At 44.8% G+C, this 24,142-nt stretch overlaps 1 protein-coding gene across 1 annotated transcript; it reads left to right on the top strand.

Moving 5' to 3' along the window:
- Positions 1-13,041: 13,041 nt before the first annotated feature.
- LOC127696242 (keratin-associated protein 16-1-like) lies at positions 13,042-15,314 on the top strand. Its single transcript, XM_052198805.1, has 3 exons — positions 13,042-13,214; positions 14,070-14,472; positions 14,553-15,314. Exons 1-3 carry the CDS (start codon positions 13,042-13,044, stop codon positions 15,312-15,314), a joined length of 1,338 nt encoding a protein of 445 aa, XP_052054765.1.
- Positions 15,315-24,142: the final 8,828 nt, after the last annotated feature.

Raw genomic sequence — 24,142 nt, 5'->3', positions numbered from 1 at the left:
GAAAAAGTTCATTAACACTTAATGTTGATTTATATCTTTATGAATTATGTGTGTTATAAGCTTATCACGGTGGATATTTAATATCAAGATTCCTTGTGACTTTGTCACTTTGACCTCCTCCCACATTCTTCTGTATTTACCTTCCTCTCCTTCCCTAAGAGCTCCCCATTTCCCTGACTCTCCCTTGATTGCTCCCCAGTCTTCCCATCCTGTCAATGGTCCCATCTGACTTTCCTGGTTTCTGTGCAAACCAGGCAGGTTTGCAATTAGCAAGTTATCTAATGGGGACCAGAAGAAGCCTCAGGAACTCACCAGAGTGCTGAAGAACCGCTACCAGATCCTCCTGAGGCCATTGTCCGAGAAGCTTAGTTGTCTAGACAACAAGACAAGTTTCCCCATAGTGTACTGGTGTTTCAGATTTTGGGGAATCCACCATGAGCCCTGAGGCATTATCTAAAACTCACAGGTTCTTCTTGTACAGTGTCTTTGAGACTGGACTACGTGGGTCAGTGCTGTCTGTGTTTCAGAGTCTCACTGGAGCTCCTGGAGCATGTGTCCCCAGCTGAGTATTGGGGACAACACCTGCATATACCATTGACTTTGGGGAAATCTGTAATGCAACAGCACATGCTCTCCAGGCTTCTTCCGAAGACATCTGTCTGAGTCACAAAGATACAACCATTACAAGGAGCTCTGCAGAGAAGCCTTCCTTCTCAGGCATGCTGGTGTTGGTTCCATGCTGCAGCACTGCTTGTTGTATGCATAGCCACTTTCAAGCATTTTAAGCATAATAATCTATCAGTCCTTATAACATCTCTGCTGGATAAGTACCGTTATTATATAGATAGAGAAACTAAGGTGTGACTGGGTCAGATAAGATACCCCAGGTTAACCCGTGGGGAGGCTGTGCTCTAATGGACTCTGTCTTCCCTAGTGTAAGGTTATTCCATAGTAAGCAATTCTCTTGTATTTTCTATGAGCAAAGTCCTGTCATTCATTCTTTCATTTAACTCAAAACAACAATAACAACAAAAGCATTATTTGTTCCACTTAGTAGATGTTGAGTCTAAGGTCAACTGAAGTCTAGCAACTCCATTCAAGTCTCCTAAGTCCCTGAGAACACACCAACAGTAGTCAAAGGCCAGTCCTACCATACTCTACAGAGACACATCTGAGGGTCATTATGGTTTAGATGTAAATGTCACACCTGGGTGCCTAAGTTTGAATGCTCATTCCCCAGCTGACCGCCATGCTTGGGAAGGTTGCAGGACCTACAGTAGGAGGCGGAGAGTTGCTGGAGGAAACTTTTTATCCTGGGGTCCCTTCCTGTTCTCTTGTTCCCTGATGCTCTCTGCCGTGTGTCCAGTCAGCCTCACACTCCTGTTACATCGCAGACTCTCTCGCCTGGGACGATAAGCTGGAATAAACGTTTATGTCACCTGGCCAGATATTTAATAACAGCAACATGTAAGGTTAGAAAATAACTAAAAAACCCAAACCAAAACCACAATATGATATACATTCTTGGCCAGAAGCCCAAGGAGCATACTTTACCCTTGGTTTTACAGATTTGGCACAACCATGCTAAATTCAGTTTGCAGAAAAATTCACCTAATGAAAGTGTTTAACAGTTAGAATACGTACGTGGCTGTATATTTATAACTCACTGAATGGCCTCTTCGTGTCAGAAGATTTCCTTTGAACTTACTCTGGGCTGGGCATTGCCAATTTCTGGTCAGATTAATATCAGCAAATGTGAAAATCACGGGGCATCCTGTTGAACTATGATTACAAACAAAGCAGTTAGAACACATGAAGTGGGCATCAACCTCGGGTCTGTGGATCGTTTGCAGCATACTGGCTTGCAGTTAACTCATGCAGACTTAACTGGGAGACTCAGCCCTGGGCTCCTGAAGGGCACCCTTCAGATGGAGCTAGAGACGTCTTAACAGATGCCAGGAATTTTAGTTGATAAACCGGACACTGGTATATGTGTGTATGTATGTATATGTGTGTGTGTGTGTGTGTGTGTGTGTGTGTGTGTGTGTAGGTGACATACATCACCTAGCACCATACACTTAGCACCAAGAAGGCAGAAGCAGAGGATCAGGAATTCAAGCTTCAGCTACATAGTGACTTTGAGGCCAACCTAGGCTACATAAAACCCAACCCTGTCTTAAAAGTTTGGAAACAAACTTCGGTTGACCCCAGCTAGGAAGATTCGCCCATTCAGACTGCACTGCTGTGAAAAGCTATTCGAAGCCAGTTGCAAATATCACAGGCATTTAAATGTGCTGTCCACTCTTAGAGAATAATTACAGCTCTTTAATTGTATTCATAATTTAGTGTACACCTGAAAAATATGCTGTGAAATATCAGACGGACCCTTTAATACCAGTGTTCCATTTACAAACTGTCACGTTTATAATGTGTCTTTAATCTTCTGGGGTCTGCTAGAATTTTTTATTACAGTCTGCTTTAAATATTAAAGACTCGGCAATACTTCAAAAGGTGATAATGCTTGATACCCTGATGGCGCCTAAACCTCAACAGCTAAATATATCGAGGGGCATTCGGTGGCTCTGGCTTAATTAAACATGCATGTGTGTTTTCAAATGCAATATTTTTCTGCTTGTTAGGTTTTTGACAAACCTCCAAACAGGTCCAGGTGGAACAAGGCGTGTAAACAGGCTTGTGAATAGAGCTTAAAGCACTAAATTAGCACCTTCCCCCAATTAATATGCAGAGCTTGGATCCCGTGATTGATAATGCCATGGAATACTGTCTGCAACAAACAGTGTAGCTTTGTCTTTTCATTTTTTTCTAAAACATATCCAGTTTAATTATGCGAAAAGACGTTGCTGACAGCTTCCGGGCCAATAAGAATGGGGCTTGTTCTCTGTAACTTCCTCTTCCTGCGGGGAGCACAGCATGGTTTTTTCCCCTCTGTAACTTTCTCTTCCCCAAAGAACATGCTTAGAGAGAACAGCACAGGGAGCACAGCACAGGGAGCACAACATGGGGACCACAGAATGGGGAGCATGGCATAGGGAACATGGCAGAGGGAGCATGGCATGGGGAGCACAGCACATGGAGCACGGTGGGGGGACACAGCACAGGGAGCACGGCAAGGGGAGCACAGCATGGGGAGCATGGCGTGCACACTGAGCAGGGACAGGCTTTCTTGCACTGTATCATTTGTTCTCATTATCTAGCACTTAGGAGGTAGTCTTCTAATTCAGAATGGTCACCTAAAGCAGACCACTAAAGCCCTAGACCAAGGAAACTTAAAAGCTACTCAGGCAGCTTTCAAAGCTACAGAAAGAACTGGATGAATACAGAAATCCATCTATATTATTTAAAAAGCAAAAATCTCTATTTGACATCTGCCACCCTTTGGGTCTCCCTAGAAGAATAAAAATGTTTCGAAAACATTGTACCTTGTTGTTGAATACATGCACGCAAATATTTGGTCACCAGAAATGTCATGCTGAACTCACGTTCCCAAGCCCATGATATCCAGGCGTTGTCTCAGAGACCCACACAGTATCGCCTGATATTAAAATCCCTACATAAACAAGACTATCTCAAGACATTACTTACTGAAGCTACCAAATAGAAACTGACCGACAATGGGAAAGAGGACATAATGTTTCACAGATGAGAGAGACAGAGAAGCCGGCTTTGAAAGAGTCGGTTACCACACAGCCCATGTTTTGATGATTGTTCAACTGGATATAAACTGTAATAAAAATATATGTGAAGGCTGACAATAAAAGTTCAATTATTGTGCTGTAATTGGCAACCTCACACAGCATGGTTAATAAATAAATAAATAAATAAATAAATAAATAAATAAATAAATAAGGGAGAGCAGTTTTCCAGGTGAGGAGGTACATGGAAATGTGACAGGTGAGGTATTGTTATGATCATACCCAAGGCAAAGCAGCGGCCACACGAAAGGACAGACAAATCTGAATTAATAAGATCTGATCGGCGAGGTGGCATTTGGATATAATCTTTCTGCATCGCAGAGAAGGCTGCCTGCGGATTATGCAAGGAATCGCTGTGCAGAAGGGTGTAGGCAGAGGACTCTGTGGGAGGAAAGACAAATTACCGGCAAGATTTCAGAAGAGACTGTGCACGGCAGAGGAAGGAGCACCCTTGGAAATTGGATCTGTAAACAAATTAAAAGCTGAGTTACTTTCCTGAAGCCTTCAGCGGGTGTTGACAATAAACGCTTAACCTTGGCGGTGGGAAGACTTTGAAACCAGTAATTAGGGGGGAAATGGTAGGTAGGTAGGAAAGTGCATTTTAACTCTGCTTCCCATTCTGATAAGCCGTGGACTGGGAGCCGAGTAGCCATTTTAGATCCCCAGAAAGGAAACGGTTGACTTTTCCAGAGAATTCTTTTGCTTTCTTGACCTGTGACCAGCACCTCTAATTAAGTCTTCGTGGTCTCCAAGCCTTAAAAGCACAAAGGAGACCAGAGCAGCGCGCTGAGAGCGCGCGTTTTATTAAGCAGTAGTAACTCAGAATTTGAGGCTGCAGAAAAGCGCCTGCGTGATCTTTAATGGATTTTTAAAGATGACAAGAAAGGAGATGGGAGCGCAAAGCGAGGGAAGGAGAAATTCCCTGAAGGAGCGTTCCTGAGTGAATCAGTGCAGCTGAACGCGCACTCCTAGGTCCTGGGGATGTCTCCTAGGTTCGCAGCCGGACGCTTATGGCCTGGCGGGTCCCTGAACACCTGTGCTCTGGGCAGACTTTGACAGAGAGTCACAGAAAGACGGACGGCAGCACCTGAAGTGGTATTTGTAGGGCAGGAAATTGCTCCCTTTCCACGCTGGGCTGCCTCGGCTCTCTTCACGTGGCTTATTACGGCCTCCATATAGCATGCCGTTTATGTATGCTAACTTGGCCGCGGTAATGGTATTCCTCCCCTCCTTTTCCCGCCGCTGCGCGGGCAATTAAAAACAAAGAAAGCAAATGAGGTCGGCTCTTAAGAAGCCTGAGTCTATAGGTGACAGGCACCCAAGACCCAATAGCCTGAGATGTGGCCGCGGGTGGAAGGCGCCTGAGAATAGGCAAACAACCCTACTTCCCAGGGATTTTTACCTCCGTATTTATTTAATTCAGGTGAGAGGCTGACTTCAGTTAATTTCTAAAACACAACCTTAATAAGAACCTCTGTTAAGAAGTTTGGCAAATGCTATCAATACAATTAATTATGTGTCCACATGGGTAGGGGACATCAATGGGTGAGCCTACTTCCAACCAGTAACACAAAGATCAAGGATAAGACCACACAGTGGACTGTATCTCCGGCAGCCCTTGAAGGTACACCCTATTGAAGCTGTGGGATTATAAGTGTGTTTTTCAGGGTTTTGTCTTTTTTTGGTTTTTTGGGATATGGTTTCTCTGAAATGGCCCATGCAACAGTAGACAAGGTCCTGCTTCGTGTTTCTGATCTGAGCTTTGTCATTGGAATGATTTTGAAAAGCCAATTAGAAGAACCTGCTTTCTTCCCCTCAGATTTAAACAGCACACTGGCTCTTGGACTGAACCCCTGGGCTTAGTACACAAACCATCCAGGCTCCTATACATGACCGTCCTGAAGGAAAGCACTCTAAGGGTCAGAGCTGGCTTCAGTGACACTCGGCTATCCTGCTGGCTGGACACCTATCCTTAAAGCTAGTGACAGGCCCTGCACCCTTCTAGTCTCTGAAGCCTCCAAGCTGTAGGGAACACTGCAAAGAGGCTAGCCTGGTGCATGGGGGCTAGCCTGGAGCATGGGGACTGGTGAGAGCCAGTCTCCATCAGAGTTACAGGGGATCGGACAAAGGGGTCAAGCTCAGCTGATTGTGCGTGTGTATCCTGTCTCAGAATATCCTCTCCCAGGGTTCGAAAACACAGTCAGCAGCTGCCTTGAAATGTTTCTGTTTCCAGACATCTCTACAGTCCTTAGAACACATGGTTGGTGTGTCTGTCTGGAACAGATTATACTTGGAACCATTATAGGGCACAGAAATGTCCCAGAAGGAAACTCTACTTCTAAATTCTTTCTAAAGTAAAGCTTTCTGCCTCTCGAGAAAACAGTGCTTATCATTCAAACATGCATTCTTGCTTTTCTTTATCAAGAGAATAGAGCTATTTACCTTTACAACTAAATTCCTCACCTAACACGTGTATGAGCTCAGTAGTAGATCTCCTCCTATATTCCCCTTATGAAGTCAGTCCTAAACTAGATTCTGAGCTCCCCCTGGGGAAGTCCAAATCTTACACTCCCTCGAGGCTCCCTGCAATAATAGTCTTTTTTTTAGCCGTTCAATGCACCTCATAAACGACTGCTGCCTGGTATCCGTGTGGAAACCTGCACATGTTTTCCCAGGAAGAGAACGGCCAAGTCGTGCTCTGGGAACTAATCAGTATGTTTATAGGCAGCCCATAAATGTGCTGATACCTTAAGCAGTAGATTGACTCAATATTAAGGTGGGTTCGTGGTAAAGAAAACAACAAACAAACAAACAAACAAACAAAACAAAAAAAAAACACAACCCCCTGTGTCACCTCAAACTTAATTCTTTCTCTTAGAAAACATTAACCCAAACCCCACTATTGCCTAGGACTATTTTCTGGGCTGATATTAAAACATGAATCAAAACAGATAAGATGTCTACCAAATACTTTTTCTGTCCCTCCAGCCTACTGGAGTCCTTTCTTTCAGTAGGACCACAGTTATATCTCATTCTTTAAATCTTGCAATTTCCCAACCTTCTCATTACTCTGAGAACAGCACTCTCAATATTAGTATCTGTCTTTTTTTCTAGATTTAGGTGAAGGGATTGGGATTTCAAGATATATTACCATCTCGAAATGGAGATTGAATGTTCATGAGTCTTCAAAGAAGAGGAAGGGACCTAGGACTCCCATAATAATCATTCCAGGTCTGGCTCTGTGTTAGATTCACCCTGGTGACATTTACAAGTCTCTGTGTTACCATGATCCTGTACTACCCAACATTCTCAATGAGCTAATCTTGGATTGGGTCCAATCTTTGGTATTTGATCAAAACTTTACCCACAGTCCAATTTAATGCACAGCCAAGGTTGAACACACATGACCTGAACTAGAGCACTGCTGAAGGGAGACTGGCCTGGAGGACACCTGTAAGGGTCAGATGGTAAGGCCTGTATATAGATGTTGATGAATTTGAACTTAGTTCTGTGAAAAATGAGGGTCCACAAAAGGCTTTTAAAGCCCATAGGTGATGTGATCATATGGTGACAGAAAGGAAGATTGACTTATGGAGAAAGGCAGGGAGAATGTTTGTAATTGTCCTAGTAAGGGAAGATACCTAGGCCCAAAGGTCTGTACAACAGCAGAGCCAAGGAACAAGAGGCATTCGGAGGAGGTACAGCTATGCAGGCCTGCGCCACAGGGTAACTCGACTGTAGGGGTCAGTGCGATGAGGAACCAACACGGTGTGGTTCCTAATTTCTTATTGGTTAAGCACATGCCACTGGCATTGGTAAAGATCACTGTTAAGCCTGTGTTATCTAGGTCAGCTGACCACTCCATGGGCGGGACTAAGACCCTAAGACCTAAACTACCTTTTAGAACATTTTCAGTTTCAAACTTGATGGTTCTATCCCAAGGGTTATTAACACACACCGCCATTTAGGTTCCCATCTTTAAATTCTCTATACTGCTTAGCCTTTTGTTGTGGGGTCACCTACACAATGTCTCCTAGATAAATAAAAATGGGATTAAAAGGACATATATCATGTACTCCTGATTTGAAAGCTTGGTGCAACTTCCGTACCATATATCGGCCAAGCTGCAGTCTTTATATTCATCTGAGCTGTGTCTACCATTTGATAGCACTTTTGCTATTACTGTTCACGACACGAGCCAAGTCCTCTTTTTAATTTTTAAAACGGAGCTGCTAATGACAACATTTAGAGCAGGCAGCATGCTAGTCTCATGACAATAAATGAATGATTCTTGATTTACAGGGTGATGAAGGCATAACCACATGCTTCTTACCACTCAAAGGGTGAAGGTAAGATGTGTGGTAGATGCCACGCCGGAGATGGATGCAGACAGGGTTGCCTCTGTTCTCGGTGCAAGACAGCCTCAGACGCTTGGTCTTGCTTCTCCGGACATGCGGTCGGTAACCTAGCAGGCCCAGTTAATATTAGCTTGTGTGGAGTTTATGTGGGTGTTTTGTTGCTGTTCAGAGAAATGACCAGTTTACTTGGTTATATTGACAGTTCTACTGTAAAATTTCCCGGCACTAAAGGTCAAAAAGACCCAGTTTTTGTCGGGTCATTTCTACCCAAAAGAGAATAAATCTGGGAGCTGACTGTCTCCCTGACAATAATTTATGAATCACGCATCGGCCGTGTTTGAGTTGAGAAAGGCTTTCATATCCTTTCCATTAGCTCAGATTAAGTTTTCATATAGATGCCGAGAAGCATGCTAGCAATATCCTTAGCTCATTTTTATGAAAATTTTATCAGTGCTTTTTTCCTGTACTACACTCCAATTGGGATGTCTCAGCATCTAAAGCTCAGCTTTGGACATGAACTTCTCTCAACCTGGCTGGCTGCTGCTCTAAAGGTTTCAATATTTTATGGGCTCTGGCTAACTCAGCCGTGAGATTCAAGCTGCAGAGATTTAACTCTAATGTAAAATCATGAACGGATGAAAACCGGGATGTCATAAGTAATACATCTACAAGAGTGGGGCGCAGTTACCATTTTTAAAGGGGCTTTAAAAAGAAAACAACGTTCTCTGTTCTGTCTTTATGCCCCAAAATGAAGAGCCCCTGAGCTATTGTACAAACGCGGGGCCATCTTTTCTTGCTTGCTTTTCTTCAATCGACACTTAATTGTTGCGGTGCTCACACACGCCGCGCCCCCCCACCGTGCCTCTTCAGGTGCCCCCCCAACCCCCCTCCCCCCCCACCTACACGAAAGCTCCTGAGGCGTGCGTTCCAGAGAAATGGGCGCAGCATGCTCGAGCTTATAGGCCAAACCCATTTCTTAGCGTCTTCCTCTTTTTTTTTTGTCTCAAAACTGATTTAAAACATTTGGAAAATCTGTCTACTCAGGCGAAGTGTCCCAGTGCGTTCTTCCCTGGGAACAGTGGGGTCACACGTGATGCGCCTGATGGACTTTTCGGCTGCAATCTATAGCCATTTCCCTAGAGCCCCGCAGAGCAGGGCAGCCCCATAATGGCTGCAAAAACAATGCGTTCTTTGTGTGCAAGAATCAGGGAAGAGCTGGGGAGCCTAGCTGGCCACAAACCCATCATTCCGCACTCACGGATTTCTTCATTCTGCTGCCTACCCCTAAACATAGTTTTAAACAGCAAATAGATTTCTCTGTGAAACACCAGCTAAGCATAAAATGAACAAACACAAAGGACCTCTGGAAACGGCTGTGGCCATCACTGCTAGTTATTAACCTGTTTCAGAGAAGAGGCTCTGAAGGCCGGGGCTGCCTGCCTGTGCCTGTGCTCGGACGGAGAGCAGTGGTTTCTGGACATCTGTTCAGAAATGTCACCTGATACATGCTCTGGCATAAGACTGCCTCCCCAAGTCCAATATAAAATCAATACCACACCAAAATAACTATGGAATCGCACACGTGTCAAAGACCTGGCTGATTAAGTGAAGGGGCCTTCAGGATGTGAATCTCCAGCCCCCTGGTCGAGCGGGCAACCATACTAGTGTGAAGAGCTCCCAGTGTTTCACAGGTTGCTAGTCAGCCCTCGTGTCCAGCTGAAGCCTGGCCTCTCTCTGTACAGCGTGGAAAAGAGTGTTTGCACACACACATGACACTCCTGCTTTCAAGTCTCACTTAGAGAGGCTCAGGGTGTGAGTAACATGTCCCTGATGCAAGCTGCTGGCTTGCCCCATTCAATACTCATCCATCACCTGTGCTAAGTGATCAGGGCCTGGATGCTTGTCACTCTGGGGAGGAGGTGGGAGGCAGCCGGGAAGGAGAAGGTAGCCACAAGGGCTCCAGAGGGCATGGTGAGGACAAATATTATGAAGGTTGAAAAAATGTGATTGAAATAGAACAAATTATACTGTGCGTTGCACGTGTGTACACCTGTGTGCAAGTGTGTGCACATACCTGAGTGCATGCGTGTCTGCACCTGTGTGTGTACAGTACATGTGTGTGCACATGCATGTGTATGCATATGTGTATACCTGTATGAACTTGTGTGCTCATGCCTGAGTGCATATGTGTCTGCACTTGTGTGTGTACAGTACATATGTGTATATGTGCATATGTGTGCATGTGTGTGCACCTGTATGCAAGTGTGTGTATGCATGTCTGCATGTGCAGGTGTGTGCAGAGTCAGCATCTTACCTCCCAGTTATCAGACATAAATGTTCATATGTGTGAGGGAAAGATAAGCAGCAATCCCAACCACGGGCGTGTGGGGTGTGAATGTTTTGGATTTTAAATCCCCAGTAGACATTTCTGTCTACGTACCTCACACCCAAACAGTGCATGGACCACAAAGCCATGAGTGCCCTGACTCCCTCCTCCTCTTCTCACCTCCCTTAAAGGTTCCTTCGCCTTCCTTGAGGCGCCCTTTTGACGTGTGTCGCATGTTAACAGCCGTGCAGCTTTATTTTAGAGTCCACAAGTGAGAGAAAATACATGGAATCTGTTTGTGTCTGGCTCTTCCCACAGAATGACATCCAGTCCCACTTATTCTCTTGAAAATGCCATGGTTTCATTTTCTTTTCTTATGTGGAATAAAAGTCTATGACACAAACCAGATTATTTGATCTCCTTGTTCAAAATTTATCAATGACTCATAATTTAACCAGTTCAAAAGACAAACTCCCCAGGCTTGTGATAGGGTCTGTTGTCAAAAACTCTCTGCAACATTCCCTCTCTTATCTCCTCTTCCTCTTCCAGTCTCACACTCCCTAGCCGTGTGTGTGTGTGTGTGCACACGTGCATGCCCCCCCTCCCCCCATGCATCCCCAAACGACTCTCTGCCTCAGGACCTGGGCATATTCTTGTTTCAGTTGGATTCACTTCCGCTTAGCCTTCTGGTCTCTGCTTCCTTGTCAGCCTGGCCTGCAGAGGCCACTCCTGACTCCCCTTTTACTTTACCCGTGGAACCCCCGAAACCACAGCACAGCTCTCCCCACCCAGCCTCCTGATCTCTTTCAATAGCCCGTAGTCCATCTCCCTGCTTCCCCAGGTGTGACATGCGACAAACCTTCAGAAACTGTTTGGTGGACAAATAAAGATCTTGTCAGGGAAGGGCGAGCGTGGCCGGGCAAACGCGCTTCCTGCTTTCTCCACCCTGTCTGGGCCGAGCCTGCAAATGAGGTCAGTGTTTAATCAATTGGCCCAAAGTGCCTTTAAACTACAGCTTCTCACAGAGCCTCAGAGATGAAAGGAAATGGAAGTTGGGATTTCCTCAGAAAAAAGCCAACACTGACATTTCAAACAGAAGATACTCAGATGAAACACATCGTCCCTGCTTAACTGGCCGGTGGGGTGCTCTTAATGGCCCTGAAAAAAACCGGATGAGCTGCAATTCTCTCTCTCTCTCTCTCTCTCTCTCTCTCTCTCTCTCCCCCTTCCTCCCTCTCTCCTTTCTCCTCTCTCTGTCCCTCCTTCCTTTTCTTTCCCACAAGCCCCTCTGCCCAAGCAACAATCTTAAGAGGAGGGAAATGCAATTACACCCACGCCTGTTTAAAATTTAAGAGCACAAAAATGAGTTGTGGTACTTTTTTTTTTTTCTTTTCGCAGGAAACAAATTAGCCCACAGTAGACTTGTGCCTGCAAGCGGCCCGTTTAATTTGGTTGCTTCCGATGCCTTGAGGCCAGCTCCCCCACTAATTCTGCCGGCTTCTTTCCATATCAGGGCTCATCTCCTTGCTGTCTGCAGCGTCATATGACAAGTGAGAGTCCAATCTGTATTTTATCCATTTAATCATCTCCGTTGCCTGATCCCAGGAAGAGTCTAACTAGGGTGATGAGTCATTTGTACGAGCCCTGGCTCCCTCATAAATTGATGCCCAGTGGTTTTAGCCAGTGCATACTAAACTACGCCATTAAGTTTATAGTTAAAATTCAATTCATAAACTTCATGTTTCTAACATGTTTTAGTGATAAAGGATATAAGCCCCCCAACACACACGCATGTGTACACATACACATTCACACAGAGACAGACACACGCACATATATTCACACATATAAAGACACACAGACTCACATACACACATCGACATACATTTTACTTTGATTAAAGTGCTTTGTTCTGTTCTTTGCATATAGTAAATCATAATCACTATTAGTTTATCATTAAATTAATTAAACTTCAAATGGTCCCTGGCAAAACAAGCTTATAGCAATTCCAGGCCAGCCTGGGCTGTATAATATGGTCCTTCTTCATAAGCAGAGGCCAGGAAGGCTGGAACACACCTGCGATCCTAGCACTTGGGACGCTGAGGCAGGAGGATTATAAATTTGAAGTCAGCCTGGACTACAAAACAAGACCCTGTTTTAATAAAACTTAACAAGTGCACCTGTTAAAGGCAACCGTGGAGAATTACATAGCATGGCGCTCTTGCTGGAGACAGGTGTGTCTCCTAGTCACTGGGACGTTCTTAGACCTCGGCCAGTGCTGTGTCCCAGGAGGCCTCCGGGAAGGCTGCCCAGACTGCCAGGGATTTCTGTGCAGAAGAAAGAATCTTTGGGCCAAATGTCCAAGTCTGACACCAGAATCTTGCTGATAGTCTACACAAATTTCTCAATACTTAGTTTATGGAAATTGTTTCCTCTGTAAAATGGGAACAGATTTCTTTGTGGTGAAATGCATGTTATCTCTGCACACACATGGCATGAAGAATACACCTTACACAGCAGAAAGACTCCTTGCAACATTATTTCAAATCACTCTAACTAATAGAAACCCATAAGAAATCCCAACAGAACAAGACACCTAAGAGAACATGTCAAAGGCTGAGGGGATGGCTCAGCAGCTAAGGGGATGGCTCAGCAGTTAAGTCTGAAGATTGTGGTTCAAAACCTCAGAACCCACATAAGAAGCTTGGTGTTCTATCCAGGCCCAGCAGTGTGGATGGGGGCAAACGGTGCATTGCTGGCATTCACTGGCCACAGGTCTAGCTCTATGTTCAGCGAGAGACCCTACAGCAAGAGAATGTTAGAGCAGAATATGCAGTGCATACCTCTGGCCTACTCACACACATGGGCCCGTGTGTGCACATACATCACGTGTGTGCGTGCACACACATGCACATACATGTATGCACACACACAATGTGAATATTGGTACAATGTTAATAGCAAGAGTAATGAATCATGAATGAGGCTTCAAGGTTTAGAGTAGATAAGAAGCATTCATATCAAAAGCAATTTAAAATATTATTTTAAGATCATGGCAAGCAGGATCTTGAGGAAATGTTGAACAGAACACTGGTCATTTGAAGCTCGCCCTGCTGTCTGCCCTTGATCACAGCTGGGCTAGCCTCAAACATCAGAGGATGTATGAATACAGGTACCACACAAGCCACCCAACTCATCAGACCTGCATTCAGCCAAAGAGCTCTGTTTTCACGCGCAGCATCCAATTCCTCGCTCAGTGCCCAGGACAGAGGACATACACAACAAACATGCGCTTCTTATCTCAGAGCTGAAGGATGTGTGGTCCCAGCCAGATGCCAAAGTTGTCTTCATCTGCCATCCTTAGGAAATTCCCTGCTCACCATGTGATGGTCAGAAAGGTATTTTCTCCCTGAGCAAATCGTATGAGTGTATGAACGACTCAGAGCTCCTGTGAGGACCCTTCCCTTCTTTCCTCACAAGATCCACCCTTTTCACTGTCCTTCAGCTGAGAGAATTAACAGTGAGACAGTGTGAGGTGAGTGACTGCTACAGGAGACAGTGTGAGGAGAGTGACTGCTACAACAGACAGTGTGAGGTGAGTGACTGCTACAGCAGACAGTGTGAGGACAGTGACTGCTACAACAGACAGTGTGAGGACAGTGACTGCTACAGGAGACAGTGTGAGGACAGTGACTGCTATAGGAGACAGTATGAGGAGAGTGACTGCTACAGGAGACAGTGTGAGGAGAGTGACTGCTACAACAGACAGTGTGAGGAGAGTGACTGCTACAGCAGACAGTGTGAGGACAGTGACTGCTATAGGAGACAGTGTGAGGACAGTGACTGCTATAGGAGACAGTATGAGGAGAGTGACTGCTACAGCAGACAGTGTGAGGAGAGTGACTGCTACAACAGACAGTGTGAGGTGAGTGACTGCTACAGCAGACAGTGTGAGGAGAGTGACTGCTACAGGAGACAGTGTGAGGACAGTGACTGCTACAGCAGACAGTGTGAGGACAGTGACTGCTACAGCAGACAGTGTGAGGTGAGTGACTGCTACAGCAGACAGTGTGAGGTGAGTGACTGCTACAGCAGACAGAGTGAGGAGAGTGACTGCTACAGCAGATAGTGTGAGGACAGTGACTGCTACAGCAGTGTGAGGAGAGTGACTGCTACAGCAGACAGTGTGAGGACAGTGACTGCTACAGCAGACAGTGTGAGGACAGTGACTGCTACAGCAGACAGTGTGAGGAGAGTGACTGCTACAGCAGACAGTGTGAGGACAGTGACTGCTACAGCAGACAGTGTGAGGACAGTGACTGCTACAGCAGACAGTGTGAGGAGAGTGACTGCTACAGGAGACAGTGTGAGGAGAGTGACTGCTACAGGAGACAGTGTGAGGAGAGTGACTGCTATAGCAGACAGTGTGAGGAGAGTGACTGCTACAGCAGACAGTGTGAGGACAGTGACTGCTACAGGAGACAGTGTGAGGAGAGTGACTGCTACAGCAGACAGTGTGAGGACAGTGACTGCTACAGCAGACAGTGTGAGGACAGTGACTGCTACAGGAGACAGTGTGAGGAGAGTGACTGCTACAGCAGACAGTGTGAGGAGAGTGACTGCTACAGCAGACAGTGTGAGGAGAGTGACTGCTACAGGAGACAGTGTGAGGAGAGTGACTGCTACAGCAGACAGTGTGAGGACAGTGACTGCTACAGCAGACAGTGTGAGGTGAGTGACTGCTACAGGAGACAGTGTGAGGTGAGTGACTGCTACAGCAGACAGTGTGAGGTGAGTGACTGCTACAACAGACAGTGTGAGGTGAGAGACTGCTACAGGAGACAGTGTGAGGTGAGTGAGTACTACATGAGGCAGTGTGAAGAGAGAGTAAAGATGTCAGTCATCTTGTTAATATGAACAGAGAAAGGACATTTGGGTTTTCTTTCTTTCTCTCATCAAGGGGAACAAAAGACTGTTAGTAACACAACTTACAAATAGAGGTCGGTGAGCATCTTCAGAGCAGTGGCTGCTAGGGAGCATTCTAGAAAGCAGGAGCTATTCCTCTCACACCTTCCCTTCTGAGTCTTCAGGAGGCGCCTCCCAAGAGCAGGGTGTGCACTGTCCCTGGAGATAGCGTCGTTCTCCTGAGCTGTCTCGAGCTGGAGACTATGGTTCCAACCTCCCGCTTTGCTAGCCTCTCCATGGGAACTCAGGAGCCCCCTTTCCCTACCACTGTTTCTTCTTGGCAGGTGAAGCCAGTATAAAGCAAAGGCTTTTAAAACATGGTTGCTTTAAATGCTCCATTCAAGTGCATGTAAATGTTCTGTGTACATACATGTAATGAATGTATAGACATACAAGTAATGAGTATATAGACTTACATGCAATGACCTATACACATACATACTTGTAATGGCCTTATATATATATACATGTCATGATCTCATAAACGTGCATGGGATGAGCATATACATACACATACATGGAATGGGTTTATACATACATGTAAGACATAGAAACTCACACACACTACGCTACAGTAGAACAGCTACTTTGGAAATCCATATGGAGGCTACTCAAAAACCTAAAAATGGACCTGCAATATGACTTTATTTCCTGGCTACAACAGTGCTAGGAATTTACAGAAAACATTCCAAGCCAACATGTCACAGACATGTTGTGACACAGTTCGCAATAGCTAAGTTGTGTGACCAGCGTAATTGTCCAGCACCAGAGGAATGGGAAGAGATCATTCTGTTTATACAAAAATAAAATTCTTTTCATCCATGAAGAAGAAGGAAGTTCTGCCTTTTGCAGAGAAGTGGATACAACTGGAGATAATGACAACAAGAGATTAGGGCCCAAGTTTTCTCTCACTTGTGGGTCCCAGTCTTTAGAGATAAAATTATATACGTACAGAACCGTGTAGTGAGGCTGGGAGCAAGTTCAAATGTTCAAAGTGCATCACAGACATCAGTGAACGTGGCCTTAGGTAACTGTGTACAATAAAGATGTTTCCAGCCCAGCTGCTTTGATTTCAGAGTGTTGAGTCCAGACCCCACGTGTTCACGTGCACATATTCACATACAAACACACACACACTCATACACACGTAATTCTGATGCTAGCAGAAGTTCAAGGCCTTGGCTGTAGCAGCAGACATCTTGGATTCTGGCCCACTAACTCCTCATGTGAATTCAGGGAGCTTAGCACATTGGGCCTCAGTGTTTCCGGCTGTAAAATGGGGTGGTTGGTTCAGAGCCTTTCTAACTTTCCTCATGGCATAAAAACAAATGTAATTCTTGTGTGTTTAGCGCGCCGATTTCAACGCATGCGAGTGTTCTTGAATTACTAATCTATACTAATGATTCCATTGTGGATGCCATATTAAAGGGCATTTTAGCTGCCAAATCTTATTCTAGATTAATTTTCCAAACCATTATAGGATAAAGCAAAATCCCTGTTCATCTATATTTGAAATGGCCACAAATGTGTGCATATCTAAACAAATAAGGTAAGAACAGTAAATGGCGTCTACAAGCAACTAGGGAATGTTTTCAACATTTATTGTGGCATAAAGGAAAAGAACTGTGCTAATGTGTCTAATAACACATTTGCATGATCCATGCACAGTGAGGCCAGCAAACGCCACATGTAGAAATCAGTTATCCATTGCCTAGAATTGTCCAGATATTAACGTACGGAACCAACGAACAAAGAATGTAAACTTTTTCTTTGTGATTTCAATTTTAATCCACTGTGGGATTTTTCATCTCCACTTGTTTTATTGTCTCGTTAAGAACACATTTATCCCTTCAGTCTCACGGAGGGAGGACTTTCATCATGAGTCAGGTTCACCCCCTATGTTCTCTCGGTATTCCTTCAAGATCAATCCACACCCGAGCCAGGAGTCACTGGTCCCCTTTCCTTCAGACATCTTTACACATCTTTCTCTTCTTCACATACACACACACACACACACACACACACACACACAGACACACACACACATTCACATGCACACACATATTCATGCACAAACACACACACACTCATACACACACAGTTCTGATGGCAGCAGTAGTTCAAGGCCCCAGTGTCAGCAGAGCTGACATCTTATCATGTCAGTGTAGGACAGAAGAGTGCTGGCCTCTCTGGATCACGGATGGAAGTTTTCCACTGTGACTTCATGTCCTCTTCTCTCTGAAGAACCTCATCTTACAAGGACATTGGGTATATTTCCCCAGGTTCCAACATGACTGACCTAATTTTGACCTAATTCTGCCTTTAATGGTGTTATTTCTAATTTAGTTAAATTTGGTACTGGGGGAAGGAGCTCCAGTGGGACTACCAGGGAAAGAAAGAAACATTTAAAGAGCAGCACCCCTTAAGCTTAGAGAACTATCGCTCCTTCCTGATTCTGTGTACCTCATTTTATTTTGCTGGTCCCACCCCTGCCCCAGCCTAGCACTGGTCTTCACAGAGTCCTGTCGTTAGACTCCCTTTAGAAGTCTTAATCCTTCCCATTCAGAAGGACTGAGTTACACTGATGGCTGTAAAATTCAACTGGGCTATAGAGCAAACACTGAAACATTTGGTGGAGAATTCAGTGGGGGTAAACCAAGGTCCCAAACCTGTTCAGTTGGTGTCTTCTGGCCCCTTTGTGTAGTCTAGAATGGAAGGAATGGGTGCTGATTTTGAAAAACCCTAAATTAGTAGCCTAGGGGACTGAAACTCGGACCAGTAGAGGAATGATAGAGATTCCAAATGTGGGTCGATTTAAAGATGGTTTGTATTAAATAAAAGGCTCTGTGGTTTCTGTCTCTGTCTCTCTGTCTCTGCCTCTCTCTCTCTCTCTCTCTCTCTCTCTCTCTCTCTCTCTCAGAGGTGGTACTGGGAATTGAACATAGGAACTCATACATACATGCTTCCTCTACCACTAAGTTTTATTATATTTTAAGCCCTAGAAGACCTTTTTGATTAGTTGGTTGATTGGTTGGTTGGTTGATTGGTTGGATTTTCAAAGCAGGGTTTCTCTACATAGACATAGATATCTGTTCTGGAACTTAATCTGTAGACCAGGCTGGCGTCAGATTCAGAGATTTGACGGCCTCTGTCTCCCAAATGCTGACATTAAAGGTGTGCACCACCAGGCCCAGCCTCCAAGAAGGAGGTTGTAGTAATGCTCCTCTGCTCCGGTGTTCACCCAGTCAACAGAGCTTCATCCTGCCAGTGTGCTAAGGTCAAGCATGGCGCACACAGCCCTCCTTGGTCCTATGGGTGCATTCTATTTTCTTTGCCTTAGATATAGTTCCAGAGCTGAGGCTGAGGTCATAGCTCAGCCAGCAAAGTGCTTGCTGTGGAAGTATGAAGAACCAAGTTTGACCCTGAGGAACCATCCTCCCCCGCCCCCACCCCTATCTGCCCCCCCCCCAGCCAGTGTGGCGGTGTGTGCTTGTCACCTCTGATCTGGGAAAGCAGACACAGGAAGATATTCGGGGCTTGCTGTCCAGTCTGCATGGCCGAATTAGAGCAACATACCAATGAGGAGATCTGTCTCAAACGAGGTGGTGAGGAGTGATTCCTGAAGCTGACCTCTGACCTCCACATGCACATATACACACACATGCTTTTGCATCCATACCATATGTGCACATTTACATACATGAACATACATACTTACATACACACACAAAATATGTCCTTTTTTATGTCCTCCACATACATGCTTATCTCAGCACAAGATCTAGCTTGCCACAAGTATGTGAGCAGCCATGCTCTGCCATCCATCTAGGTTCTGCCATTCCCAAAGCAGTGTGCTTGAGTAGCACTATGATTCCTCCTCCTCCTCCTCTTCCTCCTCCTCTTCCTCCTCTTCCTCCTCCTCCTCCCCTTCTCTATCACCACCACTACCACTAGCACTGCCACCATCTCCCAAATTCAAGCCCTCTCCGGCTCTCCCCTGTCACAGGGAAGCCCTTTCAGGGTAGGGCTCCTCAGCCTCCAGGAGTCCAGGCCTCCTGCCCACTTCCAGCCTCCCTGCCTGCTGGGCCTCCCCTTCAAAGCACAGGCGGCTCTCTCCTCTTGCCTTACAGGCAAATTCGCTTTAATGGCACCTAAATACGTGCAAAAAATTATTGACCCCCCCACATTAAAATAAAGCCTCGTGGCCTTTCTGAATATGTAAGTCGGATGCATAAATAATGCATTCTCGTTTATTAGAAAGTCATGCAACTTGTAAAATTATAAGGAAGAAAGTAGAAGATAAAATAACCCAGTCCTGCCCCCCTTAATGGTCTTCGTTAATATTCATGCGACTGAACTTTCCCATGTCTTTGGGCGCATCCAGATCTGCAGCCCACATTTTATAGAAATAGATTTTTATTATCCATACCTTTTAAATATTATACACAACTTTCCCCTGATCTTCAAACTTTCTGTTTACTTACGTCCCCTTCACCCTGTCCTTTACACGACCCTGGACCCAGGGGGAAATGTTAACAATTTGGAATTCAGCCTTTCATGCTTGTTTCCCAGCTTCACTGTCATGAGTGAATAGTTAGGGACATTTATTTGGTTTTGTGGTCACTTGCAGTAGGAAAGTTAGATCGCACAATATTCCCTGCTTCTCTCTGACGCCCAAGAAAGAACTTTTAGTCAACCAATAGTGACGTGTTCTCCAGTTGCTGCATCATGATATAAAATGTATCACAGTTTACCTCACCAGGCTGCTACTGATGAATGTTCAGAGTATTTAGAAATACTCCAACATGTCATAATGAATATAATATTCTTTTTCAGATTGGTAATTTCATTTATAACAGAGTTCTCCATAACATAGTCTGATCTTAACATGTTTCTCTCCTACAACTCTAATGCATATTCCAGGTCATGAAATCTAGTGTCCTAATCTGTAGATTTATCATCAATGCCTGGTAGCGACGAAACTCTGATCATTTAAAACTGCTTCGCTTTTTGTTTTTCATTCAACTAAACAAAGTCTAGAACATTTCTCCTTTTTCTTTCAAACCTGAAAATTTTTTAATTATCAAGGGACTTTTCCCAGGGATGGGACAATTGATAGGTAGGGGCTAAACAAAGGATCCATCGTGATACAGAGTGTGTTGCTATGACAAATAGAATTAAGATTTCTTTCATTTCCCTTACTGTCTTCAAGTTTTTAGTTACTATGTTAAATTTTAGAGGGAAACAAACCGAAAGAAGAGTAACCAATTCCTTCAAAGAGCGTGCAGTCTTATAAGTAACATATTGTATACCTGGTATACAAATGTAACAGCTCATTTACATAAAAACAGAGATATTCCTGGCTTATCAAATTAGTGAAAAGTTCAGGAAAATTCTCACTTGCCTGGTAGCACATGGGATACGCAGGAGACAGATGCTATTCACACAAGAAATGCTCACTTTTCCTGGCCTTTGTGACCTAAGTTTTTGTTCACAGAGAACTCCAGCCGCGCCTCGCTCCTTTAAGTTCTCTAGCACCTCGCTCCTTTAAGGTCTCTAGCACCCTGCCCACACTTTCCCCCCCCCCACCCCCCCAGTTTTTCCTCCAAGATTTGTAAGCTTTGTACATTGTACTTCCAGTTCCAATACTTGCGGGATTCCTTTTAACCCACAAGAAGGGGTGGGAGCAGATTTGCTCCTCCTTCCTGAGGGGAACAAATGACACTGGCGTCACTTATTCATATTCATGGTGGAATGTGCAGCCCATGGTGGAATGTGAGACTTCGTCTCAGCTGGGCCACATCTGCCTTGGTGAGTGCATAGGGCAGGTTATTCTGCCTGTCGCTCTCCTGGTCCTTCAGATCATTAGCTTTAGATCATGGAGACCTGTCAGCCCTGGGTGAGCAGTATCTTGTAATCCGTGGATAGGAGGAATGCTCTCTACTTCTCTGAAGAACCCCAACTAACTCAGTAGTAATTATTTGGCCATTTTCTGTCCTGCAAACCTCCCTTTCCCTGGTCAGGTTTGCTCTAGAGAGCAGGCTCATGTTGGAATTTCTGAGCTGATGGCTTTTTTTGTTGAATCTCTGGATATATGAAGCTTGACAACCAGAAAATTCACCATGGTGTTACTACCTGGCTACAAGATTCTAACTGCCTCTCTTCTACCTTTTTATTGTTTTAATATCATTTATTTAATGTATATGAGTACACTGTAGCTCTCTTCAGACACACCAGAAGAGGGCATCAGATCCCATTACAGATGGTTGTGAGCCACCATGTGGTTGCTGGGAATTGAACTCAGGACCTCTGGAAGAGCAGTCTGTGCTCTTAACCACTGAGCCATCTCTCCAGCCCACCCCCTCTCCTACCTTTATGCCATCATGTTTTTCCATTGTACTCAGTGGAGCAATATCATTTCCCTGGGGGTTAAATCTCCTGTAACTTCTTTTAAGTCATGTTGTCTGATAATAACTTCTTAATTTAAATTATATTCATCCAATATATTTAACTTTGGAAAAGTCCAGACTTGGTTAGTAAGAAGAAATGGCTGTCACATGGTAACAAAGCATCCAGGTGTCCCTGAGATGTGACAGGGCCTGAGCCCTGCTTCACAGCTGCAGTGTACCAGGTCCCCACGATTCCTTGGAGCTTAATTTGCTAACGTCTGTCTGTTCAATTACCAGACTGGCTATGCCTTTTGATCATACTCTGCATTAACATTTACTGAGACGATCATTTGGAAGGACATTTCTGGAAAGTTCCCTCAGTGGATGTTTTATAGAGTATATTTCCATTCACATTTGAACTGAAAAAAAAAATCACATTAAAAAAACACTAGAACCAGAAGGAGACAAGGAAATTCCTTACAGGCACTATCAATAAAATATCCACCCTTATATGGAGGCTTCATGATCTCTGGTCAACTCTGGGCAGTGCCTCTGGGTCCCACAAAAGCGAGATACAGGAATATAGCCTAGAGGACCAGTAAGGCGGCTCAGCAGGTAAAGGGGCTTGCCCCATGCCTGGTGATATGAGTTTAGTCCTCAGGACCCACATGGTAGAAGGATGAATTGACTCCCACAGGGTAATCTCTGATACCCACTCTTATGCTAAATAGATGAATACATTTTCTAATACAAGAATGTTGACTTTTCTAATGAAGAAGACAATTTAGGGACAATGGTACATACAGAAGTCAATGAACAAACAGAGTCTCACCTTTAACAAATACTCCATAAAAATATTTTCCCTCAGGGGCTGGAGAGATGGCTCAGCAGTTAAGAGCACTGACTGCTCTTCCAGAGGTCCTGAGTTCAATTCCCAGCAACCACACAGTGACTCACAATCATCTGTAATGGGATCTGATGCCCTCTTCTGGTGTGTCTGAAGAGAGCAATGGTGTACTCATAAATAAAATAAATAAATCTTAAAAAAAATATTTTCCCTCTCCTCTCTGCTCAAAGGCATGGTTCTAGCTCAGTCCTCATTTTGATAATCTCTGTGTCCTCCATGAAGCACCAGAAAGAGTGTGAGTTCCTGAGGAAAGACCTCTCTGTAGAGTCTTGGCATGTGCGGCACCTAGTTGATATGTCTCAGAGAGGTGAATCGAAACCTTAGACTGTGAAAACTATGGCTTTGTTGCTGGTCTCATCACTTGGAAAGTGTTAATTGGTATTAGCTGAAAGCGGATCACCCTGCCCTCTGTTAATACGATGTTCCTGTTCTTTTTTGCCGCAGAGAAAGCACTGTTCTAATTGAAAGGCGCTCTATGCCTTACTAGGTAGGGAAGAGAGAGGCACTGCTAATTTGCTCAGTGCCACACTTACTTCTCTCTTCATTAGACCAAGGGAAGAAGACAGTGATCAAAGGCGTCCTGCAGAGCGAAGCGGTGCATGGGAGGTGTGCCTGGTTCTCACTACTGCCTAGGAACCCAAGGAACCCACCGGACAGACGACAGTCTTTCTTTAGCTGAAGCCTTTCTAGTGAAATACAGTCACTCCCTGCTTGTGAGAAGCACTTATATCAAAACTGATCTTCATTCACACATGAAAAAAATTATTGAAAAAAAGTAATATATGACAACTACCTTTCGAGGTACCCGAGCCACGGCTGTGAAAGATAAACAAGGCTCTGCTCTCCCAATAGTAGACGCCATTTGGGAGCTAGAGATGCAATGTAATCACTGCTACTAATGAGAGGCAAAGAAGAAGCAGTGAACAGGGAGGTCGATAAGATGGAGTGAGAGGGTGAGATCGTGGAGCCTGCCTGGGTGGCCTCTGCAAGAGGTGACATTTGAGCAGAAATCTGAATTCCAAGAAGAGGGAATAATATAATATTGTGGGCCAAAGGTTCTACAAGGAAGTAAGAAAGGTCACAGGTCCTGGAGCACGGTCTTCCTGGGTGTGTCTGAAAACATGGGCAGTCCGAGGATGTTGCTTGGGCTTGAGATGGCAGCCATTTGATGGTTTTGAGCTTTGTGTGTAACTAGAAGCATGTTGTATTGAGATTTGGTCAATACCCTCCCACCTAACCCCTCAGCACTTTCAATTCTAATCTCTAGCATGGATAAACGTATCCCAGAAAGGATCATACTCTAGACTCTTTGACAAACTTGCATGTCATGAGAGCATGCAAAGGCATGCACAACCTCATGGGTGTGTATATACATGGTGCATGTATTTTCCCTACTCAAGGAAGCTGAATGTCTTCTCTGAGTATCAACCCTGTTTCAGACAAGGACCCTCACTCCTTTCTTCCGCAGGTCCCAGAGAACTAGG

This window comes from Apodemus sylvaticus, chromosome 11 (assembly GCF_947179515.1).
Source record: "Apodemus sylvaticus chromosome 11, mApoSyl1.1, whole genome shotgun sequence".
NCBI classification, from domain to species: Eukaryota; Metazoa; Chordata; class Mammalia; order Rodentia; family Muridae; genus Apodemus; species Apodemus sylvaticus.
This window is presented reverse-complemented; position numbering and strand designations above follow the sequence as displayed.

Excerpts from the sequence above, each read along its gene's own strand:
- LOC127696242 (XM_052198805.1), top strand. The coding sequence starts at position 13,042 with ATGGCTCAGCAGTTAAGTCTGAAGATTGTGGTTCAAAACCTCAGAACC. Across the intron at positions 13,215-14,069 it reads AGACCCTACAGCAAGAGAAT|GAGACAGTGTGAGGACAGTG; the intron begins GTTAGAGCAGAA and ends TGACTGCTACAG. Across the intron at positions 14,473-14,552 it reads GCTACAGCAGACAGTGTGAG|TGTGAGGAGAGTGACTGCTA; the intron begins GTGAGTGACTGC and ends CTGCTACAGCAG.